Source organism: Argiope bruennichi, chromosome 11 (assembly GCF_947563725.1).
Source record: "Argiope bruennichi chromosome 11, qqArgBrue1.1, whole genome shotgun sequence".
Lineage (NCBI taxonomy): Eukaryota > Metazoa > Arthropoda > Arachnida > Araneae > Araneidae > Argiope > Argiope bruennichi.
Window position 1 is genome coordinate 2,143,417 of NC_079161.1, and position 27,309 is coordinate 2,170,725.

Below are 27,309 nucleotides of genomic sequence, written 5' to 3' on the forward strand. Positions count from 1 at the left end.
CTAGAATTATGTTTTCGTTTTATTATGATTTCTGACTGGGTGATGTTTGACAAATGAAATGTTTTACGGAATTTTACATCATTTATTTGATTTTTTTTTTGTTGCGAATTTAATGCATGTAGTTTTCAATTAATGAAAATTTTATGACTGAGCGGTATTTAAATTAACGCTATAGGTACTTGCAACTTTCACAGTTAAATAATTTCATATCTGTAAATTTTGCATTAAAAGATATACCTATGTTTATAGTATTGTTCCATTATCTTTAAAATAAGAAATATATATGTTGAATTTGAATTTTAACGTCGACCTTCAGTGAACATATTTGTAAAAGTAAGCTGCTTTTTTTTTTTATAATTATGTATTTTCTGTATGGAAATTTATTATAATTTTATGATAATGTATGATATGACAGTAGTGAACTTTTACTTTTTAAAGATTTTAATTTTATTCTTTTCTAATCCATAAGCTGATTTATTAAATTCATATTCTATTTGTTTCTGTTAAATTTGAATCTGAGGGTGCAAAGTATTGTGATTTATGTCGTTAATCCTAAGATTTGAAACAATTATCTGTTATTAATAATTAGGAAATAAAAAGAATGTCGTTTTTTGTTTGCTATAAAAAAATTGTCGTCTGTTATTTTTTTAAAAAATGTTGTCTTGGAACATATAAGAAGTATGCCTTTTCTAAAAAATGCTTTAAGGAAGCCTGCATTGTTAATATTATTTTCTTTCCCTTAGAAGTTAAAAGAATTAAATAATAATAATAATATAAATAACAAACATAAAGGCATTTAATGGATAGATTCTATTGGAGAAGAATGTGAGGAAAAACATGTTTTATATTGAAAATAACTATGTAATTTTTGTTTTTTATCTAAATTCATCCATTAATTTATTCATTTAAATATGATAGGTAAAAACTTATCCCTTAATTTAATGCATTAAAAGCCATTAAATTTCCATAAAATTGAAAATTTGTTAAGTTGCTTAGTGAACAATGTTTAAGATATTGGAGATGAAATTGTTCTGTATAATGTAAATGTAAACTATTTATTCACATTATTAATAAATATTTTTATTCATCTGTCATGAGATTGAGAATAAAAAAAAAAAAAGTCAAGTATACAAATCATTTTGAACATTTCAAGATCTGTTAGATCAAAGATATGTTGCATTTATTATTTTAGTAAAATTCATGGGAAAATTGTATTGCATAACATACAATAATTTTAATTGTATCGAAGTGCATGTAACTTTATATATTCCTGAACGCCGTGATATTTTATTTCATTTTCAGAACCAGTAGATCTTGATTAAAGGCTGGTTGACAAAATCATAATATAAATTAAATTCATCCAGAAATTTGAATCAAGTAGAATTGCATTAAAAATTAAGTGGAGCAAGAGAAAAGGATAATTTTGAAATTGAAATTAGTAGTTAAGATTCATTTTTAATATTAAATGGTTTCATAAATAATTAGATAATAAATAAAGTATGATTTTCCTAAAGAAAGTCATAGTAATTATATTTAAAAAAATGATTTCCATCAATAAGTAGTGTTATTGTATTTCTAAATAACTATAAAACTTCTAACTAAAAATATTAAAATCAGTGTAATATTTTGGATATTTTTGCAATTAAGTTTTTGTGTAAGTTAAATGCTTTAAAAATTCATTCATTTGTCAGAAAAAAATATGTAACTAATGAAAATAATGCAAAGAAATATTTTTAATATATATAATATATATATATTAAAGAAAGAACATATTTTTAATTTTATGTTTGGTATATATGGATAGCAGAAAATAGTATTATGTTAGTGATCATAGAAAAAAAAAATTGAATTATCTTATCCATAATACACAGAATTTTTTTTCTATAATTTTTATGTGCTTTGTTATCTGTTTGACTTTTAAAATAAAATGAAATAATAATGCAGCCTTTTATGAGTAATATATTATAAGACATCATAATATTTTAATTTTCTTGATTTAGACTTTAGAAGATTGATAATGATATTGATTATCAACAAATCTTTCATAACTTTTGTTTTTATTCAAAATATTTTTATTAAAAATTTATTTTAGCTATTTCATAATTTTCATGATGTGTTAAGAATAACTAAACATTAAAGTGAAAGTTTTTTTAAATCTTAATTTTTTTCTAATATTTTCATTATAATGTTAATATAATTGAAGATCTAAAAATTTCTAAATGCACAGAAACTTCTTTAATAAATTACTTTTTACTATATTTGTTAATAATCAGTTTTCATTATTAATTCATTTATGTTCATTGCAAAAATTCAATAAAAATTAGTTTCAAAATCTTTATAGTATTGCAGGTATTTAATAATGTGTTACCTGCTCAAAATTTTCAGTATTCTTGCCCTCAAGTTTGCATTCATTTCATTTAAAAATGATTGCATCTCTTCATCACCATCAATATAGCATATATTAACTTGGTATGATTTTTTTTGTAATATAGTGATGAAAATTAAATATGCTTTTTTGGCATTTTCCCTTTCCTAAATGAATCTAAAATTCTTTGCATATCCACATTTTTAGTTACAAGATTACATATGAAATTCCACTTATTTAGTTTATTCTGTTTTAAAATTGTATTTACAAATGCAAAATATATGGTCAACTCATTATCAAATTTGGTCGGAAAAAAAATATATGCATTTACAAATGCAGTGGTAAAATCATGTTCATGAATAAATAAGATAGATTTAATCGACACATGAAATTTGATGTATATTCTAAAACATAATTTCATTTTATGGTTTTGAGTTGTCAATTTTATTGAATTCTGAAAATGATATATTTGGACTTGAGAAATTCTGTGCTGTTCAGATTCTCTTAATTTTTAGGTAAAAATTCTTTAAGATTATTATATTTTAGAAATATTTTTTTAAGAAAAAGTGAAAATGAATAAAAATATTTCAGAGACAATTGGAAGTGCTTTAGAATATTAACCGAATTTAATTTCATGTATTAGCATGTTTTCAATTTAGGATTAATAGGCATTGGTAATTATAAAGTCATTCCATCATTTTTCCAAATCATCAAATTCCATCATTTTTCTATCATCATTCCAAAAGAGAAAGAAAATTAGAAAGAAAACATGAACAAAAAAGAACATGTGTAAAATCCTATTAACCAGGAAAATTAGCACAAATTGTTTTTGCCAAAATGGGCTTTTAACAGAAAAATCGCTCATTTAAAGAAACACAAATGGTTTATCAAAGTAATAGCCATAAATTTGGTATATAGTTTTCCATTATTAGTGGAAAATTTGTTAGTGTTGTTTGTTGTTTAGTGCTTTTTTTTTGTTTGTTTCAGTGAAAATGATTTGCACTAACTTTCCTGGCCGATGAGATTTTATACATGTTCCATCAAAATTTTTATGGTGTGAATTCTATTTTTCAGTCAATGTAATTAAAATCTAAAATCAAACAATGTAGAAAAATCTAAATTTACAGAAATTTTTTGGGAACAAAATTTTAATTTGAACATTTTGCAAACATTTTTGAAAAGAAAGGGGAAGGTTGCTTAAAAAGAATTAATGAAATAAAGAAGTCATATTCAGGCAGATTCTTAAGCATACTTTATTATTATAATAAAAGAGGGATTGATTTTAAGCTTCTTTTTTAAAGCCTTATGAGAGACAAGGACAGGTAATGTATATATATATATATACTAGCTTTTACCCGCGACTTCGTACGCATGGAAATAGATTGGAATTTATAGCATCAATGGCTTTATCTTTTGTTACTCCTGCGCATGTGTGAATTTTCAATGTCAATTGGGGCAACACAAATGTATGAATTTTCTACGCCAGTTGGGGTAACACAATATAGATTATAAATTTTAAATTTCCTTTATTCTGTTTTATTTTAATTTAAAAGTTTTTCAGGATGAATCTGAAAGATCGATTAATTAACAATGTTTAATTTTAAATGTATTGAGCAGTAAGAAAATAAACAGAATCGTTTGAAATAATAGTCAAAATCATGTTAAGCCTAATCTCATTGGCGTGGTAAAAAAACCCCTGAAGCTTTACTCATTTGGCGATTTTTGGCACGAAAGTTAGTTTTTAATTAATAAACAATTAACCACTCAATTAAACGGAATAAATAGTAGCCTATGTCCTATTCCAGACTATAATCTATCTCTCAGCTAAATTTCATCCGATTCTCTTCAACCGTTCTGGCATGATTGACTAACAAACATCCATCCATCCATCCAAACTTTCACATTTATAATAGTAGTATAGATAATTATTGGTAAATATTGCTCAAATTGTAAAAAATAATTTTTAAATTTATGCACAGTAATGAGGTTTTTTGAATTTTTTATATCATATACTGCATTTCTTATCTTTTTAGTATTAATCCATTAGTGTGTATCATCTAATTTACAGGGTAGTTATAATTAAACTTCCCCTATAAACAGCATTCTTCAATGCAAATGGATGAACGGATTGCAACGAAACTTGACATACAGACTATACATAAAATGCGCTCAAAATTTCGAAAAAAAAAATTAATTTCAAAATTTTCACCAGAGGGCGCCTTTTTTGAAAAAACATTAAATTTAATGCAATTTTACTGAGGAAAATCAAATTTACATTACCAGAAAAATTAGTAATTGCATGGATATAGTTTTAATTGCACAATGATGTTATAGAATTTGACTCTATGAGGGGGATTTATATACACAATGTACAAAACAGGTGCAAAGCCATTAAAATAGCACAGCTATAGTGCATATCACAATTTGATGCATAAAAACATTTTCTTGGGGGAATAATTAACATCAATTTATGAATACAAGATTTAATTTAAGTTTAAAACAACTACTGTTGTCAGTGAAAAAGCTTCTCGCCACAAGTGGCTAGCATGTATATATATATATATATATATATTCAGTGGTGGCCAAAATTGTGGACACATTTGAAAATTTTAGTTTTCTAACTTTGTATGCTTATATAAAATGCAACATTTAACAAAATACAAACTCTTATATATCATTTTAAAGAGAATGCAATGCTGATTTCAATGCAAAAATCAAGATTCAGATATTTACAATACAAAAAAAGTTGAGCGGTAATAATTATCGAGATACATTAGATCTTGATGACTGCAGTGAGTTATCGGTACTTAGTAGGGTAGCCTTTATTTTCTATTACAACTTCACATTGATGTTTTATTGAGATGACAAGAGGTTTAAGATCTTCCTGATCTGATTTCTTCACATGATGCCAGGAAACAATTATAGACTCAGTTAATTCTCTTTTATTTGATGAACGCTTCATATGTACAAGAGTTTTCAAACAGTGCCATAAGCTCTCAATTTTTAGGTCAGGACGGCTTCCTTGCCATTATAATAATTCAAAGCTCTTTATTCTAAATCACCTTTTCAGTATTTTTGCTGTGTGGCAAGAAGCTGAATCCTGCTGAAAAATAAATGACATTTTGTGCAGAAAGAGATCACTGATGAAAGGTGTAAGTTTTGGCTCTAGTATAGTTTCAATGTATTTTCCTGCATTTAATATCCCATACATAACATGAAGGAGATCAATACTGTCTGCTGACATGCATGACCAAATCATAACGCTAACTGAGTTTTTTATAGTTTTCTGAATGCAGCCAGGATGTAGCTCTTTGCCTGTTCTGTGTCTTACATATTTTCGACATCACTACTGAATAACAATATCTTTGTTTCATCACTCTGTATAACTTAAGATCACCGATCATCGGTCGAATTAATATGTTCCTTTGCCCACTGTAATCTTTTTATACTCTGGATTATAAGGATTTTTTAGTTGAATTCTACCTCTTAGTTCAACATCTAATAATCTTGAACTGACATAAATACCAGCATCATTCAATTGACTTCTGATGACCACTGATGACATTCTTCTATCTTGGATACATAGTCATTTTATTCTTCTATCATCAAAAGATGTGGTGCACCTTTTTCAGCCATTTCCTACTTTTTTTTTAAATTGAATTTGTCTCCTGATGTCGTAAACAAGACTCAGACTCCAGTTGTAGTCACTGATTCACCTACTTGTCTTGCAATTTCAGTATAAGAAAGGCCACATTCTTGTAACACAATAATCTTAGTTCTCTTTCTAGGCGTCCAATCTATTCTTTGATTTGATATCATTGCTTCTTTACTAAATATTAGAAATATTTACAAAAATTCCACCTGTATATTAAAAAGTTTAATAAAATTTCTAACTTGCAATTTGATTACATAAAAAACAATCTTTCTTCTACAGAAAAAAAGCACAATAATGACTTGTTCCAACTTTAAACATGATGTCAGCTTCTGTTAGCAGTTATTAACATTCGTTTGGTTCCAGAACAAGAACAGTGATTTATCAGGAAAGTTAGAAATTATAATCCATTTCATCACTGTGTTTGTTATTCAGATTAAAGTAAGAATACCTTTTTTTTTGTATTGCAAATATTTGAATTCTGATTTTTGTATTGAAATCAGCATTAAATTCTCTTTAAAATGATTTGTAAGAGTTGGCATTTTGTGAAATGCAACATTTTCTATAAACATATAAAGTTAAAAAACATAACTATTTTCAAAAGTGTCCAAAATTTTGGCCACCACTGCATATATATATATATATATATATAATTGTGTTAATGTTTTGTGATAGAAATTAAAAAAAAAAAATGGATGGTTATTTAAAAAAGATTGTTGGAAAAAAAATTGCCATTATCTCTTCATTTATTTAATTTCAGAATAATCATTAATTAAAAATTTTTGTAAAATTTTAAAATATTAATTTTATTTATAATTTGGTTATTATTAATCTAATAATGTATAGAACTTTTCTAAATCTGAGTAAAAAGTAAATCTATATCATTATTCAATAAAAAAAAGATTTTTTTTTTTTTTTTTTTTTTTTTGTATTTTTAACCAAGATTTGTTTATACATCATTATTATTAAAATACCGAGTTAGAGTGGTCAGTTAGATAACGTACAATTGAGGAAAACATTCGATCACGTAGATTAATTTAAGAAATTCAAAGATTGTCTTTGGATCTATTAATTTCTTTTTTATAAAGGGAAAGTATTATAATTTATGAACCATATGTCTTTAGGCTGTTGATAAATCTTGTCTTCTGCAAGTTAAAATAAAAACATTTTTAAAAAGTTAATAGAAGAAGTTTATGCTATGTGATCTTTGCATCAAAGCTGTAGATTTGAATCAAAGTGTGGATTTAATTTGTGTACTTTAAAGTTGATTCTTAAAAAAGAATAAATGCCAGATAGTTACAAAAAAAAAAAAAAAAAAAAAAACCCCTTACAATTTTGTCATTAAAGTAAGGATGAGTATCAAATTTTGAGTCTAATTCATAAGCAGGTTGATTCTGTTAATCTGTGTGTAGTAACACAAATTCAAAATAGCACTGCTTAGATAAATAAAATTGTAATGTTTGTTGAATTTTAAATTTAATTGATTGAAAAAAAAAACTCTCTCTCTCTCTCACACACACACTCTTCTGGTTATCTTGTGCACCTTATTTTTTTTTTTTTTGTATAATTCTAAAATAATAATAATAATAAGAAGAAGAAATAATCACTTTTTTCTAGGCTTTTTATTATTTGTTAGTGAAAATGAAAAAGGTGTTGTATGAAAAAGGCGATGACTTAATATTTCACTGGAAATTTTTAATAATTTTTTTTTCCTATTTTTTAAAGTTCTAATTAAATAATACTTCCTTCTTTTTATTTAACCTCAAACTTGTAGCAAGTGTTATGACATTTTTTTTTTTTTTTTTATGCAATGGTAACTCAAATGGTAAGAGTTTAAAATTAATCAAGTTTTACAATCTTTCAGCAAACATAAAACATAATTGTAGTAAAAAAAAGTGCATCAGTAATAGAATTCAAACACAACTCTTTTATTTAAACATTTGCTTATTTATAATCAAGTAATCTAAAGGGAACTTTAGATGCGAAATTTTCAAAATATTTGTATCTGTAGTAATTTTTTTTTGTTTTAATATAAGAAAAATCTTAGAATTTTAATTAAAATTATAATTTTCTGTAGAATATTGTATTTTAAATAGTTTTGGTTTGTGAGCCTATAGAAATTTAATATTAGCATTAAGTTTTTCTTCATTTTATATATTCATGTATTTATTATCTATTTTAGATCTACAATATGCCTGCCTCTTCTGTAAAACAGTTATATGTTGCAAAATGTATGAAAGATCTTGATTCTCAATCTAAAATTGAAAATACTTTTAAAGGAAAAAATACAAACATGTAAGTAATTATTTCAAGTTTTCTTTAATATGCATATCGCCAAAATCTTTGTTGCTTAACTTATCAATTAGATTGAAGTAGAATGTTTTTCCGAGTCACTAATAAGGCTTGGAATATAGAAAGCCATTTTTTTTTCTTAGTTCAGATGTCTTTATTTTAAAAGGGTTCATATTTGGGATAGTTGCTGGTTAATGAGTTCACCATATATTATTTTTAAAGATTATAATTTAAATATTTTAGATCTAATTTTTTATGGGCTTCTGTAAGTAGAAATGAGTGATAGAAAAATTCAGGCTATGGTTATATTTCAAAATATATTGAAATTTACTGATATAATTTGTGGGTGCAAGGCATTTAGGTGCAAATAAAAATAAATAAATAAAGTTATAAAAATCAGTAATTTTTATAAAAACTGTAGCTAAGAATTTATATAATTTTAGATTAAGTTTTTAAACTATTAAATTGTTTCATTATTTTTTGAAAATATGATTTCAGTATTTTCTTTTCAAATTAATTCTTATATCTTTTGTCTTGATTTAGAATGTCTTTCAGTCAGAATATCATCAGTTTCTTTGTAGTATGTGATATTGAAAAATTCTGAGTAATCCTATGAATGCGATTATTTTCATACTCAGATAAGAAATATTTGGAAATTTTTTTTGCTTTAGTATCATAACTGTTCCATTTAAAACAAACCAAACAGAAATAAAAAAATTCTTACACTTAATCAGCACATTTATTTGTAAAATCTTCAGAAATATTTAATAACTCCTTATTGTTTTCATTAAATTTTGATATGCAAAAAAAAAAAAAAAAGGTTTTGATTTGTTTATTTTTTTCTGTTTTGTTTACATTTTCTTATTGATGGCATTTAGTTTTTCCTAAATTCTAAAATCTAATTTTTTATGATTTTTTTTTAATATCTAGTAGTCTGATAGCTGATCTCAAATACTTTATAGTTCTAATATTCCGGCACTTATATAAAACTTGAAGGACTAAATGCAAAGACATTGCTTGCGTGAAAGTGTTTGTTAATCATTCTTGATTTAAAATTATATCAAAAAATAATATTAATCTAACAATTTATAAAAGCTTAAGCTGTGTCTCTCCCCAAAAGAGCAAATATTAAAACTTTTATTAAAACATATGTATTGCATGCATGATTTAAAATAATTTTGGATAACTTTAAGGCTATTTAAATAAATTGCAGTCACTTTTAATATTTTTGTATTCCTTGTTCTCAGCATTATTTCAAAATATTTAAATTATTATTCATTTATTTACAGCTTAGTAATTTCAGCTGAAAAGGTTTTTAAAGCTGCAGAAGCTTCTTACATTGATAAAGATGAAGAAAAGGCTTATGTTCAATATACAAGATTTATTGAATTGGTTCTTCTTTTACGAAAACGCAAGGATTTTGCAAATGTAAGTATTTTATTAACATTTTTAATTTTATGAAATGTTTTAGTGAAATTTTACATAATTTCAATTTAAGCTTTACATATCATTTTTCCAAATTCTAACATTAAACAAATATACTCATCTTTCACTCTTGAAAGTTGTTCACTCATTAAAAGAAGGGTTAAACAATCCTTTCCTCCCCTTCGTTTAAATAAAGCTTTTTTTTTCTTTTAATTCTTTTCACTCTTATAAATATAAGTATTAGTGAAAATTAATACTTTCTATTATAATTAATACTTCAATATTAATTATCAGCTCACTTCACCATTTTCAATTTCCAATTCATATTTTTATGAGCAAATAATAAGCTTTTATATCAAATCACTTTGAGTTTTAGTATACAGTGGAATCTCATTTGTTGAGTATAATTCCTTCTCAAATCTTGCTCATAATGCAAAACACTCATTAAGTGAAAGATTTTTTTTTCCATAGGAATCCATTCAAAATTGGACAATGTGTTCCATTCTGAAAAAGTACTCAAGCAAATTTATAATAATGTAATTTGCTTTGGTGAAAATGATATACAGCATTATCATTAAATGAATGTATAACACACGTAGCTGCTACCTTATTAAGGTATTGCTTCTCAACATATGTCAATAATTTTCCTGTTTGCAGTATTTTTCTTATTTCTTTGAAAGGTTGTTGCTCTGTTGAATCTGTTATTTCCTCTACTCTTAATCAAACTTTCTCTGCTTCTTTTTACTGTGTTGCAGAATACAGCTTTATTAGTTCTTACCAGATTTTCCCCCCATGTTCTAACTGAAATCCTAACATAATCTCAAAGATTAAGGGTCCATGTGCATTTACTCAAATCCCTCATAGTCTTGTTCAACAACATTATCTAGCCAAAACGTCTTTCATAAGGGCCACATGTATCAACACTGACTGACACAGACAAATCCACCATATGGCATCTCAGTGTTTCTTCACCATTCCAGTGTTATCATGGCACTGGGAGAATTCAAAAATACAGAGAATTTAAAAATCATGTAAAAATAATAGGGAAAAAAGCAGGAACCAGTTCTTCTTTTCTCCTTCAAAATGCCGATTTCTCAACATTTCAAGAATAAAAGATTGTAGCCAATGGCTTCTGAAATGAAACACACCATTTCCAACTATGTAATCATGAGGTTTGCCCCATTTTTATTCACTCTTCTTTTTCTATATATGAGTAGATCAATCCAATTTTGAGTTGAATGATAGTTGGTCTTTTTCATGAGATTCCAGTATTGCTGCCAATGAAAATGCACAAAATTGCTTTACTATAGAGTGAGAAAAGAATAAATATCTTAAGGAATTTGTAAACAATGAAAAAATAAGTTGTAATATGTTTTGATGAAGCTTTGAGCTGCATTTCACAAAAATGCCAAATGGATCTTGTGTAAAATATTGATGTGAATCAACCAATAAAGTCTCCAGGAAATATTGGAATTCAATATTTTTAAGGCATCTCTCTGCCCAAGAATTGTTTGAGAATCTTAAAGACGTTATTCCAAGATTGGACATGCATTTACTTTTGGAAATTAGTATAGATAGATTAAATATAAATTTTAAATTTTAAAAGATATCAAAGAACTTTTGTGTGAAAATGACTGTAAAATTTTTGATCTAGGTATTTATTGCATGACCATAATCCATGGAGCATTTCAGTATGGACATAAATCTACTGGATAGAAATTTTTCTGCATACTACCCCTTATGGAATTGTAACCATCAAATCTTATAATGATTGAGAATGACATTTTTATTTGACTTAGATTGAAAAATGGAAAAGCATACGGAATATTTTCATCATTCTTTACGTTTTTTTCCTTACACAATGGAATAATTGATGTGATAGGTTACAGAAAATAATGCATTCTGTGTAGAGTCAAAACTTTAAAACAAATAAATAAAAACTTTTTCATGGTGGATTTGCAAAGTTTTGTATTAGTGATTTTTCTCTATAAGATCATCCTTTGTCATCCAGTTGAAATGGTGATGATCAAATTGAGTGCAACCTTAGAAATCTCATAGAGGCTTTATATCTGCCAACTGAGTATTGAAAAGTCTCTAAAGCACCAGAAATATTGAAAAAAAGAATTTAGAAGGATAAAGGAAGGACGAAGAAAATTTTTGATTTATATGTTTTTCATGAACTGCAATACATTAGCCAATAACATCAGTGTATGTATTTGCTCATGAAACATAATAAAGGCTATTAATTTTTAAATTCTGTCTAACTGGTAGTGAAAAATGGGTTGTTTGAAATAATGTCAATTGAAAAAAGTCTGTTGCAAGAAATGTGAACAGCATTTAAACATTGAAACTATATTAGTCTTTATATATTCATTCAACAACTAATAAAACTGAACAATGCAGTTTAAGAAAAATAAACATCATTGACAAAGCAAAGAGGCATTGTATGTCACTTTGACAATGTGATAGCCATGCATTTTTGTGACTGAGCTAAAATTATGGGAATTTGGCTGAGAAGTTTGATATTTCATGTTTTGGAAAAAATTTTAAATGGTAAAATTTTCAGCGAAGGTATTGATGTCAAATTACACCATCATTACATCTTTATTTCCAATTTCAGCAAACACTAAAAGTATTTTTAAACATAAAATTATGATGCAAAAAAGTTTGCAAAATGCCTTTGACAAAATGGACAAATTATTTTAGAATAAATTTATTTGGACTCATGAAAAAAATGTCTTTTTTTCTTTGAAAATTCTGCAGTTACTTAATTTTCAAACAGTTATAAGGTATTAATTATTTAAATAAAAATCTTGAGTTAGAAGAAAGGGAATACCTTTGAATTTATAACATGCATGTGTTTAATATCTATGCATTATTACTAAAAATTATTACTAATTATTATTATTATAGAAGTAATTATTACTAATTACTTCTCCCCTTCTTTTGCTACCTATCATTTTTGTGACTTTCTTCTTACTTTTGTTTGTTATAGGTTTTTAATGCTATAAATCTTTATTTCAGCATCCTGATTGTAAATTGCTCTCTAGAAATGCACAAACTGCTATTGCAAGAGCAGAAGATTTAAAAGCAAGCCTTTTAAAAAGGTTAGTGTTTTTTGTGCCATTTTAATACTGTTTTGTAATTTTCAGAATAAATTGTAAATTTCACTGGTATTCAAAAATTTAAACTTATTTAGGTATTCCATTCTTCAAGAAGCAAATTGTTTAGCTGAAAATGAAAAGAATGAAATGATTAATTCCCTTCAAAACAACAAACCTGATGTAGTTGTGTCATCTGAGCAAGTTACTCCTGAAGTTGAGTTACCAAAAACTGAAGGTGAAAGAGAAATAATGTTACAGGTTTATGTTATTAGTTTATTTAAATCTATGTAAAGTTGTCAATATACATTTGAAAATGTAAAATATCAACATCATCTGTGATTAAGGATAGGGCTTATAACTGAATCAATGAGCAAATTTTAATATGTAACTAATAAGTGTGGGAAAAATCACTAAATTGGTGCAGCATTACAAGTTGTCAGTTCTCTTGAAAAAAAAATTTTTTTTTCTGTGTATATGAAATTTTTATTATTTCTAAAAACATGGGATTATTTGTTAATATCAATAAAGAAAGTACATGATCTTTTTTTAATGGCACCTAAATAGTTCCTAAGGTGAGAAGAAAATCTTATTTTGGTTTGATAAATAAATAAACTGAATAAGATTGACATATATTTATTGGATTGACATTACAAATCATACTATGAAAAATAGTTTCTCTTGGAAACTAATTGAGTTTTCTGTGGCATGTTAAGAATAAATGAAATTTAGGATATACTTTGATCTTATTGGACCATTATTGATTATCAGTAATGATTGCATTAAAAAAAGTCATTTTAAATGTGTTTTTTAATTGCTTAGTTTTGTTAGTAGCTTAATTTAATAACAAATATTTAATAGGCGTATATGTGTATATATGGAATGAAAGAATATTCTGAGGCATTTGAAAACTAAATGAAATTACATGGAAAAGAAAGTTAATTTTCAAAAATAATTCAAAGAAAAATGTTAAAAATATTTAAAAAATGATAGCAATCATTATTTTCTAAATAAGAAATTTTCTGAGGATTAAAATTTTCTTTACATTTTTTTCTTAGTTTAAAATGTCTTAGAGGGGGAAAAAATTCTAAATTATATCAATTTCAGAATTGAAATGAAGCTAAAAATCTGTAATAAGAAACCATGCTGTGTAGCTAATGAAATATTAAATGAAATGAAAGCAAATAAAATATCAAACAGATAAAATTTATCAAATGAAATAAAAATAGTTTCATTTATGAACTTGAATTGCAATACATATTTTGAAAAGAAACATAGTTCAAAAATGGAAATAAATGAATATCTACTTTGGAATTTAATATTTCAAAGGACACTAAAATAAGTCTGACTTTCATTACAATAATAAGAAATATTTTTGAAATATAATTATTTTGAATTTTAAAATGATCTAAAAATGCTATTTGTAGGATAATCTTTTCCAAAAATTTCATTGCCAAAATTTTTATATTTTTAATTAACTGAAATAGACTTTAGACTTTAAAAATTTGACATTATTATTCTCCTGTTTTGATAAACTTGTGTACCGAATTTCATCCAGATCAGTGAAAAACAGTAGATATGTATAAAAAACAAATAGATAAACATTGATTTTTAAAATTTAAAAGATTACTTTATAGATTGATATAGATAAAAATCATTATTTCCTTTGTATTACAAATTAAAGGCCTTTTTTATTTACTTATTTTTTATTCCTTTACAGAACATTTCTTTTTTTATTGTTTTAATAAGCCACATTTAATTACTTTCCAGATGTCCCTGAGCTCTCAATTTCAAGCTCAAAACTTTTTTCGCTCTTAACAAACCAGCAGTTCAATATCATTCTTATGGATACAAGACCTCCAAAAGACTTTGAGGAATCTCATATTAAACACAGCCAGTGCATCAACATACCACAGCATTTACTTGAGCCTGGGTAATGATTTGCCTTTAGGATATTAATATTTTATAATAGGCTGCTTCTATTAATTGGAGAATGAATTAATTATAATTTAATCTTTTGATAAATCTGTTAGATCAAATTGAGATGTGATTAATCATTAACAATTTTTTTCAACTTAAAGAGTAAAAAAGAAATTGCGTTTTTTATCATGAATGCCAATTAAATTAAATTTCAGTTATGTTATCTTTAACTTGAATATATATAATTCTGAAATGTAATATTTAGTGCAATTTTTCTAAAGTATTTTTTTAAAAATCTACCAAGTTAAAATTTATTAAAGTTAATGATTTGGTGAACTTTATGGTAACAGACAAGAAATTAATTTTAGAAGAGTAAATGTTTATTTAAAATTTATAGGGTTTACGATTTGGTTTTTTAAGGTACATGTTTTGTGTTTTATTATTTTGCCTTTTTATAATTTCATACTGTACTGATTTGAAATTTGGAACAAAATTCAAGATAATGCAATAAGTAGATCCTGTGAGAAAGTGCGTATGATTTGTTCATGTAAATCAAAATTTGAAATTATACAGGGTTGCCACGGTATCACAAAAAATGTAAGGAATTTAAAAATTATTTAATAAAAACAGGGAAAGAGCAGGGAATTGTGAGTTTCTTAACTTCTTTTTTTACATCCACAAAATGCTAATATCTAAATATTGAAATTAAAAAAAAAAAAAAAAAAAAGAAATGTTGCCAAAAGCATCAAAAATGATACACCATCTGCAACTGTAAATGCAGAAATTCACCCTATTTTTTTTGTTCATTACCCTGAAGACTCAACAAATCTAATTATCTATATATCTATTTAAAGATATATTTTTATTGATATTAAAATTTATTGCTTCACAATCATACTTTAATAGATTCAATAATGCATTGGAAATATTTTTTGCGCATGATCATCGATAGTTAAATAGCCAAAAGTACTACATTATGTTTAATAGATTTTAACTATCTCTTAAGAAATTTTAAACAAACATTTATAATATGCTTTGATGAAGTTTTGAATCACATTTCACAAAAATACCAAATGGATCTTATTGTTGGATATTGGTGTGAATCAGCCATTAGAATCTCTATAAGATATTGAAATTCATATTTTTAAGGCTCAAGAACTGTTTGAGAATTTTAAGAAGTTATATCAAGTTTGGACATACATTTACTATTATAAATTAGTGTGGTTGGGCTAAATATAAACTTTAAAAGATATCAAAGAAGAACTTTTGTGTAAAAATGACTGACATTTTAGATTTAGTTTATTATTGTCTACGCAAAATCCACGGTGCATTTCAGTATGGACATAAATATCCTAAACAGAAATTGGATATTACTCTTAGAGCAACTTATAGAATATTTCAAGATAGCCCAGCTGGCGTGCAAATTTTGTGGAAATTACAGGTTTATCTGAATTGCCATTTTGTTTTATCCACTGGGTAGGAAGCATCAGTATTTGTGAATATGTTCTAAAAGTTTAAGACAATATAAAGAAATACATAGATTTCAATTAAAAGCTTTGCCTGTATCTGTCATGAATGATAATATAAATGCTTGTCTGGATAAATTGATTCTAGCTAAAATTGGCTTCTTCTCTTATATTCTAATATTCTTCAGCCATTTCTTGAAAAAAATTCAGATGTCTGAATCAATTGTGCCTTTCTTACATGAAAATATTTTCATTCTTACTAAACAATTAATAAAAGACTTTGTCAGAAAAAAGCATAATCAAAGAAGCAAAAACATTAGACAGCTTATTTTTGATTGAGGCGGCTTGATGACACTAAAAATCTGAGTCAGAGATTAATAAAAAAATCCATTATTAGAATAATGATTACAAGCTGCTTGAATATTAGTATAATTATTGAAGCTGAAAAAGAGGTTTTTAACAGTGTCTTATATTTGTAAAGAATGTTATTAAAAAAATATTTGAATGCATGCCCAAAAAGTTTAATGGCTGCATCTTATTTAAATCCATATTTATTGATGAATGATGGATTATTATGTGAAAAACGAATAATCGATTTGCTTTAAATTCTTTTTTGCAAAATGTAAATTTCCCCTGTTTGTTCAGAAGATGCAAAGATTGAATTTGAAAATTTTCTGGGAAAACTAAAAAGTTTATACAAAGAACTGCTTGATTCATTTAATGATCAAAATTTGTTGAGATAATTTCTGTTCTAATATTTTGAAGTCAAAGGAATTTTCTGATACTTGGAAAGTAGTAGAAATAATTCTGGTTTTTCACATGGCAATCAGCCATGGAAAGTGGATTTAATTTAAAATCTGAAACATTATTTAATTGGTCTAAGAACTATGTAGGATGACATGGACTTTTATGGAGGTGTTTTAAATATTCTAATTTCAAAAGATTTGCATTAGTCTGCTAAATTAAACTGTGTAAGTTATTATACAGCTTTAGCAAGCAAAAAGCATAAAAACATTGATGAAATTGATGATTGATTAAAAATATTGATTCAAGAAAAAGATAGGAGAAAAAAAGATGTCCAACAAATTACAAATAAATTTGTTGCATAAGGGGGAAAAAAAAAAAAACCCTGCAAATCTGCAAAAGTTGCAGAAATTGATGTCCAAATATACAAATTGGTAAAAATAAATAAAAACATGAATCCTTCTTTGTTCCTAGGAACCTGTTTTTTTTGTTGTTTTATTTTACCCAGGTTTGTAATTTTGTGTGACTTATAATTAAAGAGCATAAGAGGTAGTTAATATGTGCCCTCCTTTAATATATACATATATGTCTTGCTAAATTCTAGGCAATAAATATTTTTTTTTTGTATTTAAATATAAACATTCTTTAATTATACTATTATTTTGAGTAATGATAAATTGTTACTTCCTTGCATTTTTCACTTATAACTAACCGACTGTTCATTCATTTCCTCTTATATTGCATATATATACTGGGAAAACATAGGGAATCTTTTTTTCAGATTTGAATGGCAAACCTCTTATATGAAAAGAGACGGTTTTGCATATAAATGCATAAAAATTTTAAGGCAGGGATAAGAAAAAGGTAATATTGCAAGTATATATACTTTAGATAGTTTCCAGTATTTTTATCATGTAATTAATTGCATGATTTTCTTCCATTGTTGAAAGCTAAGGCAGGAAGATTTTTTATATATATATATATATATATGGTAAGAAGATGAAGTTACCATGTGATATTTGATGATAAATTATGCTGACATTTACATTTGTAATGATGCAATGATGATTTGAAAATTTACATAATAAACAGAACAGGAGAAATGTATTGAAATCAATTGGCTCTAATGTCTAGCATAATTCGATGCTTAAAAATACTTTGTTGAGGTAATTATGAGCATCATATTATAGACAAGAGATTTAGCTCAAACAAAACATAACTAGAATTCTTATCAAATGAGATGATTGATAAAGGCAGCTTGTACTAAATAATTACAATTTTTATATTCAGTATTGAAATGCCTTATATGTTACGGATTTCTTCACATTCATTTGGGCAGCATTACAAATTAGGCATATAAATAATGTTGCTTGAACCCTTAAATTGTTTATTGATACATTAAAAAAGTCTGTTTTTGTATTGATATGCTACATTACATATCTGTATGTGCATGCTGGACATCTCCACAATTTAATTGCAGTTTCTGACATGCAATCAACAGTTCATTTAGTCTTTGGTGACTAAATATCACAAGGTAGATGAAATTTAATATATGATTTTATCACTAATATTAGACTAAATCTGTGAAAGAATTGATTATTTTATATGTTTGATGGTATGTGAATTCCAAATTTTAAGATTGCAACAACATAAATAAATAAAATTTGGTATACAATCTTGACATTAAATCTTGATATAAATAAATCTCAAATTAAGATCTATTTGGGTAAAGGAGTTTAAATATGTACTCGATTCTCTTTATTGAAATATGAAGCTTTTTAAAAAATGTTCCATGTTAAGTTAAATTGAGATATATATGAGAAAATTGAGAATAGAACATTTCCCTCATCTTGCAATATTTTTTGGAATTTTTGTTATGATAATCAAATAGTGCTTAGGAATTCCATCCTTTTGTACTTGTGCTTCCTTCTTCTTTTAAGGGTATAGATTTAAGTCTTTTTTTTTTTTTTTTTTCACAATAGTGATCCAATTTTTAACTGAAACACTGATCATTTCTTAAATTTATTTCACAATTCATTTATTATTTATTTTGCAAACATTTTATTATGATGCAAGAATTGGGAAAGAACATTTTAAAAAAATAATTCATTTGCTTAAAACTGAATTAATTTTTTTTTTTTTAAGAACCTAAAAGAAGGATTTACTTGGAAGGTTTTCATTACCTTGAAATTGTTTCATATGACCTTGCTTGGGGTCATGTTGAAGATCTCTAATATAACTCAACATTTTCTAAAAATTTATTACTTTTTAAATAAGCACAGTTTTCTCTGTTTCTAATTTGTTAAAAAGTTTTCAACTGCTTTTATTTAATGTTTCAAGATTGAAATTGATTGTGAAAATACCATTTTTAATTGTTTTTAGTTGTGATTTGTGAATTATTTTTTGAGTATTTGATTAAATCGATTTTGTTAATATTGATAAATGATCTATTCTAAAGCACTACAGCAATGAAACTTGAAGGCGTTCTTCCACCAGCATCACTTGGAAAATGGTATATGCGAAGTGAAGCTGATTATGTCATTTTAATTGATTGGGACTCCAAAGATGAATCTTCTTACTCTTTACATCTAGAAGTATTAAAACAAGCAATGTCTAAGGTAAGTTGATTAAAATGTATGATCTCATGTAGATATGATATGATGTGATTTGAAAGTCATATGTGAAATTTTTAGGTAAACAAGACATACAAAAACAAGTCAATTTTGCGGTAAATCGCTGAGTATTAAACATAATAGACATTCTCTACAGGATTTTGTCAATCAGTGATTGTAATCAAAATAATTGTACTAGATAAAATATGCATCACAGGTTTAATGAAATACAAGTTCACAATAGCACAATAAAGCAATTGCATAAAAAGCACATTATAAAGTACACAGTGACAGATAAAATATCAAATAAACACTGTATAAGTAAATAACACATTAAGCACAGTGCAATATTACACATATAACGCTAATTTCTCATCCACTGATATACCTTAAACGTCAGTATTGCATCATACTGCTCTTCTTAAGTAATCTAACCAATGTATATTTAGTCTTATAACAGGGTAAACGTACAGGGTAAAAAAGCAGGTAAATAGAAAAACTGTAATGCATGATTATTAAAGTGGTAAGTAATGCCAAATATGGTAAACCTTATATTCATGTTACTCATTCTGTGTTAATATTATATATAACTTAAAGTCTGATGAAATCAAGGTGCACTTTTATACAAACTTATGCATCTCCTTCTTGTGCATATGTGTTTTATTAAAACTTCTAAAATTCCATTTACTTTGAATTATTATTTCAAAAATTAATTTACTGTTGGAAATATAATAATTGAATTACATCAAAGGACATGGCGACAATGCTGTATCTGTTGGGAGCACACCTGAGATAAAATATGTTTTTTCACTCTTAATTGACATAATTACATACCATTAGTGCCCTCAGGGGTATACCTTCTTCAGGTGTGATGGACTTCATGACCCCAAGGTTCTCTAGTGATTTACTGCATCTATCGGAAGATGAGGATGAATTTGAAATGAGTTGCAATGTTTCTGCAACTCCTAATCTTGTTCTGTGACACATCTCTCTTAATGGGTACCTTCCTTTCACAGAAATGTCTTGGCATGCAGTTCAAACTTCATGTTATCAAGACCATTGCCAACACTTTTCATCCTGTTCTTGACACCCAACATCCCATTAAAACTACACGGCTATAATTGTGATTGGAAAGATGCAAGCACTAGAGTATATAATTCTGGAGATGTCTGTATTTTGACATCAAACCTTTACCTGAGCTCACCTTTAACTTTACATACACTTCCACAGGCTGTGGCTGTACAAATTCACACCAGAACACTAGTTATATTCTGTAGTATCTGCTTGCCACCTAATGCCATTAACCTACAGGCACTTAATAACTTGGTGGACCAGCTTCCAACACCATTTTTGATCATTGGTGATTTCAATGCACATAGTTCCTGTGTGATTCTGGAAGTACTAACACTCATTGGTGACAGATTGGACAATTTTTAACTGATAAATGTCTCTGTCTGCTCAATAAGGATGATAAAAGGTACTTCCATGAGCCCACAGGTACCTTCCATAACCTCGATTTGACCATATGTTCTCCTGAATTATTATCATTTTTTAATTTGAAAGTTGGAAATGATATCATTTCCTTTTAATTATCTCTCATACTGATAGAAGCTGTGGAACCCATCTACCACAGCATTATCTATTCCAGCTAGTGGATTGGGCTGCTTTAAAATAACTAGCAAAAATTACTAAGTCTATGGTCAATACTGCATACATCATGGAAGCAGTATGAAAAGTTATTGAATGTTTAATAAGTGCCACTGACAAAACAGTTCCTAAAAGTCCACCACATTTACGAAAATTTCAAAAACTCTGGTGGAATGAAGCCTATTGAGATAGCCACAAATTGTAGAAAACATTATGGAACATCTTCTAAAGGGACCTACTACAGAAAATCTTATCGCATTCAAATGTGCCAAAGCCATTGCTCATCATAATTGCCATTGTAGTCAGAGGGATTCTTTTATAAAATATCACCTTGTACTGCAAGTAAACAGTTGTGAAGGTGAAGGCAACAAATGGAATGTATCAGGAATTTTTTTCCCCTGTTCTTAAAACTTGAAAGTAAGACGTACTCTGCTCCATTGGATGTTGTTAATATTCTTTAACAACATCCAATTCTTTCACAATTTGCACAACATTCCACTGTTGATTCCTACAGTTATTCATTTATAGCAAATAAGAATCACATGAAAAAACATTCTTTGAACTTTCATGCTCAAACACTTCTTCCATACAACTGAGAGTTCAAGATGGTTGAATTAATTTCAGCATTATCTCAAGTTCATGATACCAGCCCTGGTCCAGATGGAATCACATATATGCTTCGCCATTTGGATGAGGTATCACTCTCCAATCTCCTATATCTGTTTAACAGAGTCTGGAGGGAGAAAAATTTTTTATTACAGTGGCAAGAAACTTTTGTGATTCCCATTCTGAAACCGGCCAAACATCCTGCTAACCCTCCACACTACAAACCTATTGCTCTAACTAGTGTCCTTTGCAAGATGCTTGAGCAAATGGTCAATGCCTGACTTGTCCTTGAATTGGAGGGGGAAAAGAAAAAAAGCTTGCATTCCGCCCCTACTAAGTGGTCTTCCTAAAGGATGTTCAATTATTTATAATATTGTCTACTTGGAAAACAAAATATATAATGCCTTTGTTCATAGAACTCTTGTCTCTATTTTCTTTGACATAGAAAAGGCATATGACCATACATAGCGTTTTGGGATTAAAAAAAAACTTCTTGACTTGGGTTTCTAAGGAAACTTTGCTAGTTTTATTGAATATTTCTTGTTGACTTGTACGTTTTGAGGATGTCTGGGAAATTTTTATTTTGATACTTTTATTCAGACTGAGGGTGTTCTGCAAGGGAGTGTCCTCAACATTACACTTTTTATCCTTCATTTTACTGAAATTTTAAATACTTTGCCAATGTCTGTAACTGGAATGTTATATGTTGGTGACTTTGCTGATCTTTTGTCAAGGGTATAACATGCATTTAAATGAGCAGCAATTACAAAATGCTATCAACAAATTGGTTAGTTGGTGTGATGAGAATGGACATAAACTTTCTGCTGAAAACAGTAAGTGTCCACTTCTGTAGAAACAGGGGCATTCATCTTGAACCTATCCTGTGCATACAAAATATTACTATTCCTATTATTGAGGAAATACAGTTTTTCAGGTGTGGTTTTCGACAGAAAGCTGATTTTCCTCCCTTGTACCTTGCAACAGCAGAAGTGTGAAAAGTTCTTAAATATCCTCAAGGTGCTCTCTTGTACATCTTGAGATGCTGATCATACATCCCTTCTTCGTATCTAAATGCTGTTATTTTATCTTGCATGGATTATGCATGCATGGTATATGGATCTACCTGACCTTCTGTTTTACGCAGATTGGCTACCATACATCATACAGCTTTCCGCACTTCATCTGTGGAGAGCCTTTATGTTTTATGCCATCAGTTATCGCTTGATTCATGTAGAAACAAAATTTCCACTCAATACCATTTTTGAACACTTTGTGTCCCACAGCATCCAATTTCTTATATTCAGTTTCCTGCTTCTCTCCACAGACTTTGATGTTCACCTTTCTCACATACTGCTTTTCAGTGAGAGAATAAAAAACATTGTACATGATTTCAACCTGAGCAACGTTATTATATCAACTACTGATCCTTTGACTTTTCCATCTTTTGATGTACCAGATTTTTCCTTCTTGAATCCTTTTTCTGGTTTTGATAAATCTACAACAGCTCCGGTTGTTCTCCAGCAAATTTTTAATTTCCATTGCAATCATTATCATTCTTATACACCAATTTATACCAACAGTCCTTGTTTAGTCTTTACTGCAGAACTATCAACCATTTTTTGTGCACTTCAGCAGATTGCATTTTCTGCCCAATGTAAATTTTGTATATATTCTGATAGCATGAGGCCTGTGAAAACCCTTTCTAAAACAATTGGATTCACTCAGTTACTGTTGATATTTTATCCTCTTTACGTACCCTTCGTAATAAGGTTTTAATATTTTCTGTTGGGTTCCGAGCCATGTCAGTGTTTCTGGAAATGAGTTGGCGTATAAAGCTGCAAAAGAAGCTTCTTCATTTCTGCTGCTATCTCTTGTATATACTGAATTTTATTAATCAGTTATAGTAGAAAGACTGGGATACACAGGTCCATATTAAGTTTTATTCAGTTAAAACTTCTGTCAATTTGTGGCTTGCCTTACTTATGCAAGAGATTGATGCAAAACTGACTCATCTTCGCATAGGACATGCGTGTTTTACTCACTCACAAACATTTGTTGATTGACAATGAAGCACCAATATGTTTGACATACCATGTAGATGTTACCATTTTACACATTTTAATGCAATGTTTTCTTCATCATTGTTATCGTCATTTTATTGGTGACACACCAATAAAATCCAACAAACTAACCAACCTGGCTACCTAGCATTTGTTAATTGTACATAGGATATTGTATTATTTTTATGCCTCTTTATATTTTATTTTATATAGTGATTCAAGCACATTAATGTTTTGTCTCCGTGACGCCATAGGCATCTGTATTCTCCTTCGCCTGCTTGTGCCGAATATTTTCTCACTTCTTAATATTTTGTCAAAATCATGATGATGGAGGATTTTCCCGAATTCAGGCCAACATTATTTGGACAAGAAAACCATTATTGTAAAACACTAGAAATATGATTGAGGTCTTCTTTGTTGCTTGAATTCACCAGTCTTCCTGTTTTTGAAGAATTTACTCCCTCCTTTGAAATGTTTTTTTCAATTCGAAAAGAGCTGTTTGTTTTTGTACATTAACTTCTTAAAGAATGGTTAACATTTCCTTAATTGCCTTAGAGTTTCTCAACAAAAATTTCTTATTAATCTTTGTTCCACTTATTTAACAAAAAGAGCAAAAACAAAGCATTAAAAAAATTCCTGTCATAAGATATCCAATTATTGACTTTGTAGTAAGTTCATTATCAGTAGAACGTATGGATAAACATAATTTCAAGATCTGTTAATTTTAATTTACTTTATTAACTTATAGATATAATTTACATATTTGTAATCTTATTAATTTATATAGTTTTTAGATAGCCTACATAATATAATATAGATCAGCATAATGTAAATAAAGATCAGTGAATAATTCTTAAAATTTTTGTAATTCATTATAAATTTACATGTTAATTTTTAAAAAAATGTGTATATATATATGAAAATTTTTTATGAGCACTGTGAGTAGAGTAAAAGCTAAATTCAATTGCTTTTTTTTAAAGCAATTTTCTGAATTATAGCTTTTTCTTATTGTTGACACATGCTCATTACAAACTATAGTATTCATGCATATAGAAAATGTTATCATTGATTAAGTGCAAAATTATTTCACATTTTTTTGTACAAGTGTAACTTGGGCTAATGTTCAGTTTCATTTTCTTTTTAAACATTTTATTTTAATAATCAGAAAATACAAAATCTTTTATGATAATTTTTTAAAATCTGTGCATGTTTTAGCTCTGATTTACTATTGGTTAGCTTATTGAAATTTGACAAAATTTTATCTAACAGTTGTGAATGAGCGCCTTAAAAGATTTTCTAAAAATTTTAGTTAAGAATTTATTGAAATTTTAGTATTATTCCTTGATAACTTGGAAAATATTACAGTAAGTATACCATATTTATATGTATATATGTGTGTGTGTATTTGTGTATATGCATGTATGATACTAATTTAGTTGCTTTTTAGGTTTTTTTCCTTCAATTTTAATGCATTAAAAAATCTAAAAAAATTATTTTGGTATCTATATATATATAAAATTATGTCTGTTTATTTGAATGCTATACAATTTTAATTCCTTAATTCAAACAAAATATGATGCATATATTGTACATTTTAAAAAAGTTGCTATACCTGTGCTGAAGACAGCTTCATGAGATTGTCTTTAAATATTAATTGTTATAAATGAAAGCTACTGGATCTGGAAATTAAAAGCAGTGAAAGAATTATTATCTTTTACAGCTGTTTATCTGTAGGAATAAGAGGAATACAGGAAATGGAAATACTTATTTATTGTTACCTGTAAGGATAATTATTGTTTGCCAACGGATTCTAATACCCTAAGCACCTTTACACATGTGTTAGGATGGGTTTAATTCGACAAAATAGGGGTGAGAGGAAAGATGAAAGGAGGATATGTTTATATTTAGCAATAAAGTTAATTCCAGAAATATGCATATCCTTTCGCTTCTTACTTCTTATTGAGAAGAAATCGTCGAAAAGTGGTAGTCTCACGATACTGAAACGAACAGTACATAAATTATTTTGGGCATAGTTTTGTTTCATTACATAGTTTAAATAGATCTAAATTTTTCTATGCTATATTGGAGGAGTTAACTTTTAGATTCATTTAATATGGTGGTATTGCCTGTAGATTAAAAGTTTTTGCGGCTCAGTAAGTATCTTGCTCTTCATTCATCATAGTGTTAACAGATATTTATTGAGTAGAATCTGTTAACTCTTTAAACATAACTTCATTTATTGTAGTAACATTACACACACACACGCACACGCACTGGTCTTTATATATTTTTATATTTCTGGGAGAGCATTTCAAAGAAGGTATTGACATACAAAAATTAACCTTGGCAAGCTTTTTTTTTATTGTTTTTTAGAGAGAATTGCTTATATTACCCATGATAAGCAACTGCTTTGCAAACTTTTCAAAAAGAATGTCACTGAGTGCATACATTCTTATGTTGTGTATTTAAATTTTTCTTTGGATTTATTGACAAAGTTCTAAGACTAATCTGAAGCAAAATGTTTACAAATATATATGGCAGTTGCCTTACCAGACTATCTGCTATATTTATATTGCGTGCTGAGTGCTTAATTTGTGGTAAGTTCTTAGGTATTTGTAATACTAAATACCCTGTTCAAAATTCAGGTAATACAAATGTAAATAATATAATTTCATAAAGCAAGCTGTAATCTTCATTTGTTAAAATGTGAATGCTTATTGAATAAACATTTTTTTTTTTATTGCTTTTGTATTTTTGTGAAAGTATTTCTGTTTAGGCCCAGATTATGTGTTCAGCATTCATACTTAAGCTATTTTAAAAACTTTGCTATCAAAGTTTATTAAATGTTTAATTAAATATTCAAAATCTTATTAAATATTCAATCCAGAATAATGAAAACAAGCAAAACCACATGTACAACAGCTAATTCTTTACAATAGTAGTGTTTATCATTATAATGAAATTCAAATTAATGTTAAAAGCATTTTAAGTTGAGAAAAGGGGAGAGAGGATTAGCTCATGAATAATTTCTCAGAGCAATGGTTTCTATATACTTCCAGTGTAATACAAGGAATTCTTATTAGATGTTGATATAAGAAATTATTTCAGAACTCTAGCCAAAGGAATTAAGCTGATCTGTATGTATAGTTAAATATATTCAAAATTTAATGATGCTGTTTCAGAAATTCTTTAATTAATATGAATTTTAAACTTCTGTTTCTTTTAGTGGGACCAGAGATGCTCATTAAAAAAACCACCAGTAATTTTACAAGGTGGATACAAAGACTGGATGTTAAAATATCCGATGTATACAACACAAGCTTTAAGTTTTAGTTCAGTGAATGATTTCAAAACTTCTTCTGTAATTGCTGATGTTTCTGGTAAAGTATAAATTCATTTGTACTATTCAAATTTACAAA

At 27.3% G+C, this 27,309-nt stretch overlaps 1 protein-coding gene across 2 annotated transcripts in view; it reads left to right on the forward strand.

Annotated features, from left to right (window-relative positions):
* Window positions 1-2: 2 nt before the first annotated feature.
* Window positions 3-27,309, forward strand: part of LOC129957094 (ubiquitin carboxyl-terminal hydrolase 8-like) — a 55,227-nt gene continuing 27,920 nt past the window's right edge. The window contains exons 1-9 of one of the 2 annotated variants that reach the window (XM_056069239.1): window positions 3-333; window positions 6,300-6,458; window positions 8,200-8,312; window positions 9,599-9,737; window positions 12,759-12,841; window positions 12,934-13,073; window positions 14,606-14,768; window positions 19,424-19,583; window positions 27,117-27,270. In XM_056069239.1, coding sequence (XP_055925214.1) covers window positions 8,209-8,312; window positions 9,599-9,737; window positions 12,759-12,841; window positions 12,934-13,073; window positions 14,606-14,768; window positions 19,424-19,583; window positions 27,117-27,270 — 943 coding nt within the window. In that variant the 5' untranslated portion in view covers window positions 3-333; window positions 6,300-6,458; window positions 8,200-8,208. The remainder of the gene's footprint in view (window positions 334-6,299; window positions 6,459-8,199; window positions 8,313-9,598; window positions 9,738-12,758; window positions 12,842-12,933; window positions 13,074-14,605; window positions 14,769-19,423; window positions 19,584-27,116; window positions 27,271-27,309) is intronic. The other variant, XM_056069238.1, reaches the window with a different exon arrangement.